The following is a 16,857-nucleotide window of genomic DNA, read 5'->3' as shown; positions in this document are numbered from 1 at the left end:
TTTTCCAGATTAACTTCAAATAGAAGGTGCAGCCTGTATCTCAACATATGTTATTTGTTATTTGTCAAGTGACACCAGGAGAGATCCTTGTATTTTAGATTTGTTCATTAGCCCAGATGTTCTTTCATGAGTAGGGATATTTCGCTGCTTCTTTTCTTACCGTTGTTTACATAAAGGAGCCAACTCCTTAGGTCTAAAGTCCAGCCAAGACAATACCAAAGGTGTTGGTGTAGTATCAAAGTGCCTTGGAGAAGGACTTCATTTTTTTAAACACTGTAACAACAAAAAGTTCATTAAGACATTGTGTACTACAGCCACATGCATGCTATGAAGTAATACAAAAATGCGTAAAACAAAAAGTTATGTATGTAAATGCAAAATGAATGGTCCAAGGTCAGAGGCTTCTTCACGTGAGACCAAGACAGTATGTGAGAAAGGAGAACATGAGGGGAGAAGGAGGGACGTGTAGCATAGGAGTCTGCTAGAGGAGGTGGATGGTAGTCCTTGGAAGGAGACTCACAATAATCCCATTTGTTCTTGATGCTCTCCAAACATTTTCTGTTCTGCAGAATTATGCAAAGAATTGTATTATTTGGGTGATCCAACCAAAATGGGTGTTAAGCATTTTCTTTGTCCATTTTGACACATGAGAAGATAATAGAACCTATTTATAATTGCCGCTAACCGTCCTGAAAGAAAATCAAGTGGAATTAATATTCAAAAAGCTATTTATGGCATTGATAAATGCAAAAGCATTAGTCAGTATCCAAAACTGTTCATATAAATAGCTCTCTCTATGAGGAATACCTAGCCTTACCTATAAAAATGTTGGATGGTATGTCATGCAAAATTATGACAGCTAGAGTATACAGACCTAATGGCCTTCATATTGCTAGCATATACTTGGAAAGAAGTATCCTGCAGTAATACGGCTTTCTGAGAAGAACTCCTGACCCTCCTCAGGTGCCTGATCGGAGGCAGACGGTGCACCGAGAGGGTCTGTCAAGCGCTTAGGATGAAAGCGTCTTTCAAAAAGTGCTCTGCAGTTCCAGACACCGAAGCCCGCACTTGTAATCCCTTTATGGGATGCAGTCACTGATACTGCTAACCTGTAAAATCTGCTTTCACAGGAATTCTGCCACCTCAATTACACCTTTATTTTGTCATTATGTTACCTCTATAGCATAGGAACTCTGAAGTATAGATAGATCTGATCAGATGAGACAAGACATTGATAGCATGTTTGGTGTACAGGCATATAGATGGCAATAAGGTTAGTGATTCTGTATGCAAAGATCATGGCTCTCTGGGTTTTTTGTGTAGTGGGTTATAGTATCTATATTATTAGGGAATGTTAACGCTTACATTCTGATTACTTTCAAAATAAGGGTATTTTTTCGCTGTCCTGGTACAAATCTCAGTGATCTTCTGTTCCTGCAAGGGGGGACACACAAAGGAATTATGTATTCATATGCTTGCTAGACCATCAAAACAGCCTATATATGAAATCCTCTTTTTAGAAACTGAGTCAATTATATGTTGAGATGATAGCTTTTTAGTTCTTTAAAATTCTATTTTAACTTCTCATACAAAGAATTCGTTATTCATAACTCTCTGCACCCTAGTTCAAAATGAGATAAATTATATTAATTAAAAATGCAAAAAGCGAGATCAGTCTATGCAGTCCAGTCCCAAAATAATGATCTTGTAGTTAAGCAGTACACTGTAACTATAAATATATATACATATTTATTTCCTGGCTTTGCCACCAACTTTGCATGACTTGGGATAGATCATGTAAGCTAGGATTTTTCAGATGAAACTACAGATATAAGATACTTAAAGCTCCTTGCAGTTAATTATGATTTTGGGCATCATTAAGCGCTGTTGAAAAAAAAAAATCAGTCTTTAAATGTGTGTTCTTTAGCCTCTTGTCTATAATTTTGGCACAGTATTACGTCTTCATGTCAGAGAGAATACTGAGAGAAGAATGAACAAAATAATGTGTATATGTGTCTGACCCTTCCTTAGTTGCTTACTTTTTAAGATAAATATTCCCTAAAGGGATATGATTTGAAGAGGGTGTGTGCAGCATGAGTTGAAAATGAAGCCTTTTAAAGTGTTTCTGATTGGACACCTAAAAACTGGAGGCGCTCAGTATTGCCACTTGCTCTTGAAAATCTCAGCCAAGATTGTTTCATTTTTCCCAGAAGAGCTATGGCCAGGATGGCTGAGGCTTGAAAGCTGTGTATTTACATAAGTGCAAGTTACAAATCTGTGGTTTTTAGAGATGTTTGAATTTCACCGCTTTACGCTTGCAGCATGTTATAAGTTGCTGTGAGTTGTTCGCAGATTGTGAATGTACAGCCTACAGAGAATTTCTCCTTATTTTGCCTCCTTCTTTTTAGGAAAAGTAATATTTTTTTCATATGTGTTGGTTTTTAATATTCTTGTTTGTAGTTATGGATTGGTCACTGCCAGAAATCTGTGGCTAGTCACTGGCTGGGAATTGTTTCATTTTGATGTACTGCCTCCTTAACAGAGGCAATAATCCATCAGCCAGAAAGGCTGATTTTTTTAATGTGGTCCAGCAGTCTTCTGAGAAGAGTTCTGGAGACTTTTGTATTGCTGAGAGGTACTTGCAGCCCTCTAGGAGGGAAAGAAATGTCCCTTTGCACACTCCCACCTACCCCACAGATTTGCACGCACGTGCACACAGACACGCACACTCACTCCTGCAGTGCAGAGCTCCCCTCAGTGCCTGCTGAGCAGATCTCTCTGCTGCCTATCTGCTCCTGGGAGGGTTTCCCATAGTTTGCATGTGCATTTGCCTAATGACGGGTGCTGTTTCAATTGATTCTGGAAAGCAGACTCATCCCCCTGCCCAACCATGGGTAGCAGTTTGCTTTGCGGCAGCTGTATTAGTCAAGAGCAGAGTGGCAACCTGCCTCGGATGTCCCCGGCTTGTCAACTGGCAGTGGAGCAATGCCTGCATTTATGTCCCTTTACCGCTGCATCCCAAGTCTCTCATTCCTTGAGGTAGGGCTTGAGGTCTGTTTAGATGGAAGTACACAAGCTGTACCTGTCTGCGTTTGTTGCAGAGCCCTGGGTCCAACCCTAGATGGCTTTGGTGGGAGTGCTCCCAAGGGACCAGCAGCTGAGCAGCCTTCCCACAAGTGCCTTGGGCTGTTTAACCCTCTAACAGAGACTACCAGGAAAGGTGTATGTCAGGCACCATGGGGGCTGGGGTCTCCTTGGGGGCTGGGACCACAGGCAGCTCCTGGGGTGTCAGGGCAGGACCCATCCCACCTCCCCAGCCAGGGAGCAGGGCAGCCCCAGCCCTGGGCATGGGCACCTCCGATTATGCTGGGGCTCCTCTGAGATGCTGATGTTTGAACTGCTGTTCTGGGGTATGGAGAGGGAGGCAGACTTTTGTTTGTCTCTTGCATGTAGCAAATGTATTTGCAGGGCGTCTTTAGTGCTGGAGGCTGGAGGAGCGCCTCCGGCCCTCACGAGTACCTCTGGGGCACTCCCGCTTTTGGCCGAGTTGTGGGGAAGATAGGGATCACTGCTTTTGTGCTCAGAGCAGGCGCATATTTGCACAAAATTCTTTGAAGACCTGTGTTGGATTCTCATCAAAGTTAGCCCCTCTCTTGGGTCCAGTCCTTTATGGTCGAGAAGCTTGACCCGAGGGTTGCGGACACATCCAGGGCAGAGGGGGATGCCAGAGCCAAGCTGGGGGGTCTGCGGGAAGGTGGGGGGGGAGCAGCACAAAATGGTTTGGTTTTTTTGTTTTGTTTTGGATGTCTGCCAAGCAGTCTGTGGGCCGTCCTGTGCTCTTTCCAAGTCAGATACCTGGATTGCCAGGGCAGACGGTCCTCAGCCTTCGCTCCAGCACTAGCTGGAAGGAGTCCTTCAGTGTTGCGGGGACCTCTGTGCCGGTGGCCTGTGTAGTGGGGGGAGAGGAGAGGGCTTCAGCGCTGAGCCTGACTGCCCCGGGCAGCACTTGGCTCCAGGCCTCCGTAGTGGCTCCTCATTTCAGAGCCCTGGGGAGGGCTCTGCCTGCAGCAGGACATCATTTGTTGATGATACCTGCACTGGACACGTCCCATGATTAGTGATGTCACTTCAGGTACTCCAGGAGCCTGAGGCTAAAATACCTGCCCCCCCCAAAGTCTTTCATTAACTTTTGTGAATTTTTCTTCTGGTCCATAGTTTTAACTGTTTTGATAAGATGAAAGCCTCCAGTCTGTCAAAAAATTTCCAGAAGGAGCTCGTTGTAATGTGTAAGTGGGCCACCAAAATACAGAAACTCTTGTTTTAATATCTGCAGCTTCTCTGAGTGTATCTTTTTTTCTGAGTTACTAGTTAGTTCAAGCAAATCCTTGCTTACTGCTTTACTTGTGTTCTGCCCTTTTGAAGTCCAGTTGCGCTGTGCTATATTCAATGCAAATAGTAAGGATGATTTGGAAACAGCTTTTTAACCTGGTTCCAAAACTCAAACCCTTTTATTTTAATGAAGGTATTTTAACAGTAGGATGACTCCATCTTTGTATTCCTAAAAAACATATGGAGAATCCTAAATCCAAATGAAACTCACATGAAATAAGTTCTTAAGCTGCTGTTAGTAAAACTCGTTATATGACCGTGAGAAACTAAGTGTCTGAAGATAAGGTGTATGTATTGGAGCTTGCCAGTAGCTTTGGACGTACAAAGTTTAAAGTGCTGCAAATCAGCCTGCCCTTGATTTGTCAGGGCTGAAAAGAGCAGGTTTTAGTTTTTAATGTCTAAGCCTTTCTAATGCTGAGTACTGCCTGAGGGGACGTGCGGGCTGCCAGTGTTCTCAGCAGAGAGAGGATTTTATCTTATACTAAGAACAGTGAAGGTTGAAGGTTTGATTCAGGATTTTTTTGGTCATTTTGAAGAGAGAGAAGTTTCCAATAAAAAAAAAATCTTTAAAAATTGTAATTAAAAATTGGTGAAAGTTAATAATTAATGGCTTGTAGCTGAGTTATTAATGGCCTCATTTTTCTAGGTAATGAAAGTCTTAAGCTGTCTTGTATGTTAACGATACAAAAAAAAGTAAAAAGCGAGATTAACCTTAATTTAAAATTATTTTAAATATACAGAATTGCAGAGTTGTTTCCATAAAATGTATAAAGTTGGTTTGCAGAGTTCTGGTTTAGGGATTATTCTATATAATAAACCAGAAGGAAAATTTGGGCTGGCAGAATTTTCAAAGCTCGTGTTAAAGCCCCTAACTGCTTCTGGTATGAAAGTCAGCTAAGCAGCCTTGTGTTGTTGTTTCCCCCAGGATATCTTTTATGCTTTCTTTTTTTTTATTCCTTCCCTTTGGAAATCCAAGTGTTTATTTGCATGGAAGGTAGGTGAATTCTTTTATCTATTTGTGTATCGTAAACCAAAGCAATTAGCATACTGCAGTTACAGTACACTTAAAAAACAAAACAACCCTTCAAAACCTTCCATCAATATTATTCCTGGAGGGAAAACTCTTGATTAAATTGTATGCAAACTACAACAATAGGCAAAGTTGTTTTGTGTTTAATAATAACTGTTGGGGGCGGGGGGAAGAGTGAAAAAAGTAAGTGTAGCTTTGGTGTAGCAGAGAGCTTTGCATGCCATTAACCCAAGGATAGAAATGAGGTCAGCCTTTGAAAGGACGGACAACACGCTTATCTGCCAACATTGGAAAGTCCCAAAAGATTAGCTTATTTGCCAGATGTTACTGGGAGTTCATCATTGACACCCTCTGCTTCATGGGCTTCATCTCTCGCCACAGTTGCAGTTGCCTTCTCTGCCCTTTGCAGGCTTCCTGGAGATCCTCTCCAGTGCATAACACTTGAATTTTTTCCTTGAAGTAGGGGTTTTTTTTGTTTCACAGCGATAGGCATGATGAACCATCTTAACTTGTGAAGATGATCTGAAGACTCTTTGTTTTTCTTTCATACACCCACGATAATGGTCTTGGCATAGGAACCACTGACATGAAGCATAGCGACTTCTACAGCTCTGTGAATGGGGCTGTGTTTGTGAAGGGGTTTGTAGAAGACAGAGGACCCACCTCACTTAATACTATTAACCTGTGGGAGATGAGTGAAAATTGGGGCAGACTGTCTGACAGGCTAAGCATCTTCTGTTCTTTTTTATCCTTTTGCCTGGAAAATAACTGCAGATATAATTTTAAGCAGACTGTGCTTATGTTGTTAGCAACTTGGTAGGGCATCAAATATTGCACTGTAGTGCTGTTAAGTGTGTAACCCACTAAAAATCAGTAGTGAGAGAGAGTGGTTGCTATCAGATCCATGTTAATAACGACTGTAAGAGCCTGGAATGGTGTTCTCTGCATGTGTCTTCTCCTTTAAATCTTTCAAGAGTTTGGTAGTAAATATTGATTTCAGCTAATGGTGGTTTTAACTTCTGTGTGCGTATTCTGTGCCCCAAGGGACTGTGTCCCAAACAGGGAGAAGCCAAGACTTGCTCATAAGGAACAGAGCAAATATGTTCTTCCTTTAAAATGCTGTTAGTGGTTGTCTCTTGAAGCAAGATTCCTGTCACTTGTGTTACTGCAGTAGTTTTGCAGTTCCCCCACCTCCCTTTGTGAAGAACAATTTGTGACATGGACAGTGACTTAAGTAAGGGCAGATATTATCACCACGTACATGCGTCTGATCAAAAGAGTCTGAATGTTGAAACTTTTGAGATAGATAGTGGAGAGTCCTTTTGTAGCAGACAATTTAAAGCATCTGTTTGAATCCTGCTTTAACATAGCCCTTCCCCCTCTTTTCCCCCCTTTTCCCCTTCCTCCCAAGATCCAGAAGTCTAACTCAGCCTTCTAACGTGAGCACTTAAGTTGAATTCCTGATGATGAAGAGCAAGGACAGTATTCATTCATGTTGAGATAAACATGAAATTCTGATGCTATTTGACCACCCAGAGGCACTTGACATTCTCCCTAACATTTGGCATGTTAAGTCCGTAGACCCAGATACTGGTTTTACTTGAGTAGGTCTGGGTTAGCTGTTGAATTTCCAGCACTGAAAAGCTAGCAGAAAAATTGCACGTAGGGAAAATGGAGAAGTGATACAGGTGTTGTTTCTGTCTGCCTGTGTACAAAATGTTTATTGTCGAATAGTGCCTTTTCCTTGCATTGCTTGACTTCGTGGTTATATTGCTACAGCTTGTGCTGCTGCTGCTGCCTGTTCTGTTGAGCAAACCTCTGTGCTGTCAGCGAGGTTAGTCTGGTCTCTCGTGTCGTTTTAGACTTGTAACTAGGGAGAGCAGGTATTAGGGTTGTTCTGCAAATGCCATCAGTGGGGGACAGTTGCACAGCTACAAGCCTGGGCCGCTTCCAGGTCAGGCCAGCCCTGTTTGGCCAATCGCGGAGTGCAAAATAACCACATTATTCCTCAAAGTGTTTTTCCAGAGTTGAAGTAATAGCCATCTTTCCCTATAAAGATCTGATTTCTCCTATAGAATATTTCTGTGCTGAGATAACTTTCATGAACTGTTTTCAAAAGTGCTGGTTTTTTTGTGTTTTTTTTTTTTTTTTTTTAATTATCTCTCCACCTCCATTCTCCTATTTCCTTTTTTTGTCTTTTATTGCCTGTGCTTAATAACCCCATGGTCTTTTCTGTAAAACAGCAAATCTTTTTGCTCTATACTAAGTAAATCCATGATGGGTTTCCTATACTGAAATGGAGAGCCCAACAAGCGTAGAATAATCATTTAGACTCATGCACTTTCAGTGGACTTGAGATACAGCTCATCCAGTGTAGAGGACAAATTGTGCCCTTTACTAAATACTCTTACCTTGCATGGATGACATACACTGTTGGGCTCTCATGCTGCTGTTACGTGGGAAGGCAGTAGGTCATCTGCTTTCTATTTTGAGTTTCTTTTTCAGAGGTATCCTTTTACTCCCTTCCTCTTCCTCAGCCCAGTCCTCAGTGGTTTGCAGTCCTCACTTCCACTTTCTTTCTGTTTTCCATTTCCACTGGTGGCTCCTTGCCCCCAGCCCCTTTGGGGTTCTTCTTCCGCTTATTCCGCCCCGCCCCCCCCCCCCCCCGTAATTCCAGAGTTTTACAAACTTCATTCTTGTTCCCTTTTGAAATTTCCTATCTTTGCCCCCTTTTTTTTTTTTTAGTTATCCCCAGTTCTGCTCTTTCTTTCTTGAGAAGAAAGCAGCTCTGCATAAGCAGAAGAAAGGCAGGAGGCAGCTATTTGATTTTCCTTAATAACAGAAACAGTGATTTTTAGCGGCCAAATACTGAGCGGGGGAGCAAAAACTCTTCTCCCTCAGCTGATCTGGAGGCAAATGGGTATACCTGGAGAGGGAGATGGGACAAAACCTTAGGACTGCTGGGGAGCCTTCCCAGCACTGGATGTTGTTCAGACAGGCAGTAAGCAAACCCAGTGGCTGTTTAAAAAGAACTGAGGTGTTTGGCAGCATGAAACAAGCATCTTTTTGGTACTCCATTCGCAAATGATCCTGAAGCATGCCAGTGGCCAGTGACTTCATAGGTGGCAAGGGGCTAACTACTAGCGAGGCACCACCCCATGCCACACAGAGGGTGCTTGCTGCTGGGCGGCAGTGCTGCCAACCACGGGGAAAGGACCGAAGGCTGCTTGCTGTGGAGGCAATTCACACATCAACCGCTTTTTGAGAGCACTCGGCTCTGCCTAAAGATTTATGGGGCTCTCTTCTTTTAAAACAAATGAATAAAGGCCCAAGCTGAGTGTTTTTCCACATATAAATGTCATAAATGAAATCACAAAAACTTCACTGGAGTACCAGTGAGGGCTCGAGCCCCAGCTCAAATGTGCATCATATTAAAGTCCTTCTTGGGGACTCCAGACACAAATTGCTTTCCAGCATCCAGAACCATTTGGAAATGCTTTAATCCTGAAATGAGGGGGTTTCTAATGGAAATGCTAACAGACCCTTCGTTGTAGCAGCCGAAGCAGGCAGGGCTGTGATAATGAGCCCTGTATGTGTGCATGTGGAAAGCATGATGCTAGTTTAGAAAACAAGCGCTTCCACTGAACAGCCCATGCTGACGAAAAACACCATGCACCGTTTCGGTGCAATGATACTTAAAATTGGCTTTGCTCATGCAAGGGCATATTGGGAACAGCCGTAGGCATTAACCCTGCATGTACTACACTTCTAAAACCAACAAGTCTTAATAGCATCTGTAATAACACCATAATTATCTATAAATAGTGCTGTACTGAATAGCCACGACTAGCAGTTTAAAATGCTGCATACACTGATGGGGTTCTTTAATATTCACAAGTGCAGCATAACCACATCTCCTCTCACTTTTTATACGTTTTGGCCATGACTCTAAAAAATAGGTGATGCTTCATTTATTGCTCGTGTCTCTGCATACTGCTGCTAACGCTAGCAACTGTGTATTTTGTACTTGTATTTGGAAATCTCAGTGTGACCAGCCTTGGTCACACCAGGCTGAAGAAACCTGTCTTGCAAGCATGTGCTCAGGTGATTAATTTCAACAAACAGGTTGCTTATAAGAGTGTAATTACTCACTTGTGCAAATGGCAGGATGGGTGCACTGACCTGTATTAGGCACATTGTTGTATACACCTCCCCGTCAGTTCTTTTTCACTGTTAATCAGAGGACTGAAAACCTTGTAACATTTAGACAGCTTGAGGTTGAAGGCTGAAATGTCACTTTTAAAAGAGGGTTAAAAAGGTCGCGCAGCTGCAAATAATAATAGCCCAATGAAAATCAGATTCTTACTGCAGCCCACTTCAAGAATAACATTGAAACAGGAAACAAGCCTGCTTGATGTTTTTACCAGTATGGCAGTAAGATTACTGCTGAGTTTAAAAAGGGGGAGAGAGAGACAGAAAGAAGCGTGCTTTCTTGGTGTTAGATGTTAGAACTATTTTTCTGATTCAGAAAGGATGATCATGGGGCTCTGCAAAATCTCCTTGAGGAGCCTGAGGACGTGGGGTACTTCCCTCTGGATGCTGCTGAGAGGGGATGTAGTTTGTTGCTGTGTTCTGAGGGTGGTTTTGTTTCTTTTGTTTGCTTTTTATTTCTTTGTTATGTTCTTGCATTCCTCGCTGTGGGCTACAGTTTTATTAATTATAATAAAAAATGTTTATAAGTATCTTATGCAGAAATCAAGGAATAGAAGACAATCTTGGCTTGCTGCAGAACTTGTTTCTCCTCCATGTGACATGGCTTGGAGAAGTCTTTCTATGTTTCTTCTGTTTTTTTGTTTATTTATTTTTCTAATTAGAATACCTTAACTTCTCCTGAGCAGAGTGATATTTCAGTGCTACAGTGTAGCAGATTTCCTCACTTACACATTCTGCCAATAAGGCTCTTTACGTGGTCACAATAGGGCAATAAATGCTGACAGATGTTGTTAACATGTCTATTAAAATTCAGCCCCCTTTTCTGCTGCATAATGCACTCATGCCTATTGTTAATAATATCAGAACTAATGCTGACATATCAATATTAGTGCTCGCTTATATTTATAATCCTTGTTTGTTTCTTCGAAGAGGTCACAAAGTTGCAATAAATTAAGCTATTGATAACAGAAGTAAAAAATTCAGGCCTGAGCAATTTTTTAACTTTTCAGTCATCACAGATTTGCCTGATATTTTTCATGCGCATTATTGCGGCAGTCATATGTACTATGAAAGGTGCATGAGTGTAACTTGAATTTTTAAGATCCCAAAGGTTAATAAGCACCTTAATTTAGATGGAAAGGTTGCTGTGATTTATTTTTATTAGGTGAAGTTGAAATGTTGCCATTGGTTGCGTTATTTCCTTCATGTATGCTGAACCACCTGCACACACTGTGGAAAAAGGAGATGTGGGTTGTGTGGCCCAGCGACACGCGAGCCGTGTGAAGCGAACTGTGTGCCAGAGGCTGTGTACGGCTGTCTGTATCCTGAACTGAAGGATGGAAGGTGCATGCCTGCATCTTGAAAAGGATGCCCGGCAAACTGTGCTGTGCACAACCAAAACACCTCTGTTCCTGAGAGCTCGCATCCTGCTGCAAACCTGGGGCGAGATCCTGCATTGCTTGTGTATCCGCAGCTCTTGCGGAGTTCAGCAGGAATGGGGGATGCAGGAGGTTCACACTCACAGCCCAGATTTTCAGCTGCTTGTTTCTGGTCAACATTCAAGCATAAAGCTTGAATTACTGCTGTAAGATAGCCAAGCACCAGATACCCTCTCAAAAACTGTAGGTAGTAGGCAGCTTCTTTCACTCATTTGCTATTGTAAGAGAGTCAATAGTACTACAGTCTCAACCGCGGTGATAGCACCACACGTAAATATGAATTCTGCATGGTGCAATTTGTCTTTAGGGCATTGTGCTATCTGGTAACATGTTATATGGGTCAAGTTATGCTAGACAGTATCCTGGAGGGCACACATGATATAGCCATTCTGGATTATTACCTTTTTTTTTTTAAGTTTAGTGTCTGCAAAGAGTGATTCTCATGGGAACCAGCAGTTGCTTGTACATTTGTGGTAAATGACTAGATGTTGAATCTGACACCTTTTCAAAGTACTGAGAATAAAACCCAAGTCCATGTTTTCCTGGAGTCGATCCCCACGCTCAGGATTCTAGTCCTCATTGAGTATGTTATTTTGGTGCTTAGTCCATGCTTATCTATCTAGATAACCTTGAGAATCATTTAATTGTTATTGGAGCGTGCACTGATGGATTTGGGGACTAAAGCTCAAGCTCAGGGCGGGGAAGAAAGTCTTAGACTGGCAATACTCAGTAAGAAAACAAACTCCAAATAATTCCTGGTAATGTTTTGAAATTCACTTGAACACTTGGGACCAGAATTGATACTATTTTGTTTTCTTTAACTGAGTCTCATCCGTTGTTCTGCTATTGAAAATGCAGTTGTCACTCTCCCCCGAGGAGGGGAGAAAGGGGTAACAGAAACCTTTGGCAGTGCTTCAGTTGCAGGAGTAATTGAGATGTCAGATAAAGCCTTTCATTATCCACACATAGCTTTTTTTTTTTTTTCTTTCTTTCTGTGAAAAGGTCTTTAGGAGAGACAACATCCCGGGTTCACGTCCCATAAATAGAGGTGGATTTAAAAATCAAACTTAGCTGGAGGTTTTGGTTTTGTTTTTGCAGGGGTTTGTTTGTTTAGTCCGTTATCTCTCTGCTGCTTGTTTCTTTCAGACAGAATAGCGTAATTCAGAGCATTTTTATTACTTCACCTCTGAAGAGCTTGTCTATGCACAGTCTGGAACCGAAATAACTGAAATTAGAAGTAATTTAACACCTTTAGTTATTTTAGTATAAGCCTTTATGCGAACATACACTTTCATTTCTGATTATGAGTATCCTATTTCAGTTTAACATAGCTGTAAGTTAAATCAAAACAGGATATGAATAATCTTAAAGGAGTAAATTAGGTACAATTTTAGTTATTTCAGTTCTAGCCTTGTGTAGATAGATAGGTTAGTCCTGAGTTAGGGTCTTTCTTGATGCCTGATTGTATTTGGTGCAATAAATCACTTGTCCCAGGCCAGATGTTGGTAGAGATGTCCACATCAAGAAAATCAGTTGATGCTAATTATCACATTTAGGGGGTAGTGTCCTTGTGGAGGTTAAAGGGCAAATAAAAATAGAAATTCTTCACTTCTGGATGCTGGTTCTGGGAGTCAGTGGAGTCAGGTAAAGTGTGGTCTGCTGCTTTTTTTTTTTTCTTCAGGTCACAAGTAGGAAAATATCCTGTCAGGCTACTGCTGTCCACCAGAATGAATTTTAATCAAAAAGAAAAAGTTATCACTGAAAAGTTTTGGGTTTTTTTGGGAAACTTAGGGTACTGAAAATAATAGCTGTAAGTACAGGTCTGGCTGATATGCAGCTTAATGGTGTATTTATTGTTTGCAACTCTTCTGAAAATAAAGCTTTTCTAATAACAAGTGTAAGTGTGGTAAAGATATTCCTGATAATAGGAAGCAATGAATTGTAGTTTTAAAAAATGACAATAGGGTTGAGTAATTTTAGCACTTGTCCTGTGGATTTTTGTAGTTTTAAAATCAAATTCTGCTTCTCCACCAAGATATTTCTCTTTGTTTTATGAAAAAATTACACAAACACAACTCAGGTATTTGTCTCAGTGGCACTGCGGTGAGGCTGAATTTTAAGGGATTTGAGGCATAATGTAAGCAGAAGTCATGCTTTAAGGTGGGTCAGCTACTATATTCCAGCTTATAATGCCAGTTGTACCAACATGCTCAAAACATTTCCAAAAGAAGTGACTTATTTATTTTACATCCTAGAATGTTACTAAAAAATTATTTTTGTTGATGCTGGTCAGGGACACTGCTGTAATATTGACCCAAATTCAGCTGCATTACTGTGTTCTGAGGGCGAATGTTTCCTCCTTCAGTTTTATTCGAGACCTGGGAGCTCTCCCCCTGGCTTTAGTTCAAGGTTACAGGACTGGAACTGCTATGGGGAAGCTGCAGTTCTAGGCAAAACTTAACCTCTCAAGCTCCTGAGGATCTAGTTGACCTTTTAAAGGATGGGGATGCACGATTATCTTGTGTGTATAGAGAGCATGTATGTAATGTATTTAAGTTATTAATATCAAACAGTATGGCTGAAGAACTTCAAAAAGTGAGTTCTTTCTCAGAAGTAACCTAGACGTCTGGTTTTAATGTTGTTCAGCAGGAACTGAAGAAGGAAAGGTAAAAACCCTTAATTCGAGATATTTCTGAGCAGACACGGTCTTATCTAATAACAACACTGAACATATGCTTTTTTTCTAAGGCAAATTTCTGCTGTGAAAGCTTAATGGTTTTTTTTTCTTCCTTCAAAGTAAATATGTGCTCAGGAAGGAGTAATAAGAACTTAGACCATAGGGAGCCAGCTGAGTATTAGCAAATTTAGCACTCTGAGGATAAAAGCTTTGTTCTGGTCTGTTTTGGGAGTTTGAAATAAAAGCACAAACCATGACGATTGTATGTTGCATGTATGTGTGAAGTTTAGAATGTATATATTCATAGGTTCCCTTTCTTTCCCCCTCCCCCTTTTAACATGTAGATTTATGAGGAATCAAAGATGAACTTGGAGCAGGAGAGGCCTTTTGTCTGCAGTGCCCCAGGCTGCTCACAGGTGAGTGGAGTCAGCAGTGATATTAATTGAGTCCTCAGCACTAGCTCTGGCTTGTATAATGCCTCCTGATATATTAACGCATGTCTAATTATAATATGTGTGTTGGGTTTTGGTTGGGTGGTGTTTTTTTTTTTTTTTTTTGAGTCCTTCCCCCCTCCATTCCCTCCTTACCTCACAACATATTATTACAAAATATTTAAAGCAAATACAACAGCCAGTCAAAAATGAGTTGGTAAAAGTGCTTCTCAAGCTGCTTCTGTGCCTTCCCTCATCCCCAAGCCTAATGTTTCAAGGCAGGTATTGCAAATTCCTTTAGTGGCTAGCAAGAGATGACACACTAGGCAGGACACATTTGCCTTGTCTTCTGCTTAGATGTACGATGAAATATATTGTTTCCTATTGGATGTGGTAACCCTCCTGACTATTTATTTTTTTAATACTTAAATACAATGATATGTTATTAGTTTTTTTTTTTTTTAAATCTTTGAGACATCTTCCTACTAAATATTCTCTATAGAAGATGCAGCCTGTAGATAAATTCTGCCCCAGGATGTACATTTGGGATTCCTGTTGACTGGTGATCTGCCATGTTTCTCTGAGGGTATAATCTGACCTGTAACATTAGATGTTTAATGATCTTAAAAAACCTGAAGTGACAAGGATTTTACCTGCTGAGATTTTGAATTGAGATTTGTGTGGTTTTTTCGATGATTTTGCAGCGGTAAGGGAAATTCCCTCCCATGCAGCGATGAGGGAAGTTCCATGTGGGTGCTTCCGACCCTAATTCGGTTTAGTGACGAGAGTTTGTGAGTAAAATCTTCAGGCAAGGGCATCTTTTGGGCTTTTGCCACAGGCTTCCTGTATGCATCTGTTTTAAGTGATTTAGCTTACCCATTTCCCAGAGTCTTTCTCTCTTAATGAGGGTAATATTTCCCTGCTTTAACTGTATGTTGGGAGTTTTCAGCTGGCTAACATTTTTACAACCCTTTAGGTTCTTCTGGTGGAATGATGGGTGACCATTACTGGAGTGTAGGTGTTGATTTTGCCAAGAGCTAAAATAAGGAAAGGGAGAAACCTGAGGTCCGGTTAACAACTGGCCGAGCAGCTTTGCTGTTTCGCTAAGTGGGAGCCTTTCTACAGGTGTCAGAGTGCATCTTTTGGATTGTCCCTCTGATCGAGGATTTGTCACTTCAGATCTCCACATGCAGAGTTAAACTTTCACCATTCTGTCACAGAGGTAGAATAAAAGTATCTGAGTTTTGTAGTCAAGTTTTATTTACCTTTTTATTGAATCTTAAAACTAACTTCCACTCAAATCAGTGGAATTGAGTGTTTTCATGTCAGCTATTAATTAATTTCCTCAGTGGAGGAAAAGCTGATCCAAACAAGCTCATTTAGGTGTTCAGAGAGCAGGTTTGGTTGTATGCTGTTACAATTTGGAAAGACAAGCAATGTAGGTGTGACTTAATCTTAAAAAACATTTAATTTCCCATTTCAAAACATGACCTCCATTTATTGTAAATGAGGACTTGACAGAAGTGCATAGTGTAGCGCTGCTATCCAGCTAAGCTGTCTGGGGACTGGCTTCTCTATCAGCCAGTGTGGATGTGTATAGAGGGCTGAGGGAGCTGAGCTTCTGCACAAGGAAGAAGGTAGACTTACAAAAAAGACAGAGAAGCCTGGGCTGGAGGAATAGCTTCTCCTCAGTTGCCCCATGCCCTCTTTAAGCTGGTTGATTTCACCCCGAAGACAGAGCATGGTGTCCATGAAGGAAAATCCATTTCCACGAGAACAAAACGTGGGATTTTTTCCCTCACAATTTCATTGAGCAAGGTCTTTCACATATTCCCTTTGTTCTTAACATAAATTTCTAGTGCTGCATTTCTTCCAGATGAGTAAGCAATGAACCAGGATTTCACAGTGAGGAAAAGATCTTTGGGATTTCCCCCCCCCCGAGAATTCGTTCCCATTATTTATGCTGCTTTGTCTATGGGCTTAGAGAGATTCTCAGAAGGTGTAACATACTGCAACTATTTATACTATAGCCACAAGCAAACTCACTTAGCCAAGAATATACTGTGTTGAAAGCATTAAGTCACTTTAACTCTGTTGTTGCCAGTTTTTTTACAGTCTCCCATGTACCTGTTGCTTTAAAAAGCTGCTTTTAAAATTTATTTTTTTTCTTCAAGCCCTGGTGATACAACTTTTGGCCTTTGCTAGTCCTGAAATAACCCTGTTAAAACTATTACAGTAGTTTGTAGCAAAGGTCTGTGTATGCACCTTCTGGTGAAGGAAACTTAACAGAACCAGTCTGCTCTTAGAGCCCAAGTGTGCAAGTGCTTGAACATTTATTCAAGCTTGTCTCTTCTTTGTCTTGTTTGGAAGAAGCTATTTGTTGTAGAAGTCTGTTATCAGACTGTAAAACAAACTTAGCACACTGATTAGTTTCTTACAAAGCACATCTCTTCACCTTCTCTGCTTGACAAAGGAAAATAATTTAATTTAGTGTTGTAAAGGGTCATAAATAGTTGTTATAGACTGAGCACCATTGCATTGCCACTTTGAATCAAGTCAAAGTATCAGAGATTTCCAAAATTAAAGATGCATTTTGCCTGAATACTTTTGGGTAGGGAAAGGCTGGCTTATTTGATTATTTTTATTGCTGTTCAGCAGATATAAGTTGCAGAAAGACAC

General features: G+C 41.0%; 1 protein-coding gene across 1 annotated transcript in view; it reads left to right on the top strand.

Annotated features, from left to right (window-relative positions):
• Nucleotides 1–9,833: 9,833 nt before the first annotated feature.
• CREB5 (cAMP responsive element binding protein 5) overlaps nucleotides 9,834–16,857 on the top strand; it is a 220,416-nt gene continuing 213,392 nt past the window's right edge. Inside the window, exons 1-2 of the mRNA XM_050891560.1 lie at nucleotides 9,834–9,845; nucleotides 14,092–14,163. Of these exons, the coding sequence (XP_050747517.1) occupies nucleotides 9,834–9,845; nucleotides 14,092–14,163 (84 nt within the window). The remainder of the gene's footprint in view (nucleotides 9,846–14,091; nucleotides 14,164–16,857) is intronic.

Source organism: Gymnogyps californianus, chromosome 2 (genome assembly GCF_018139145.2).
Source record: "Gymnogyps californianus isolate 813 chromosome 2, ASM1813914v2, whole genome shotgun sequence".
Lineage (NCBI taxonomy): Eukaryota > Metazoa > Chordata > Aves > Accipitriformes > Cathartidae > Gymnogyps > Gymnogyps californianus.
Note: the sequence above shows the minus strand (reverse complement) of the source record. Positions and strands in the feature narration are given on the sequence as shown.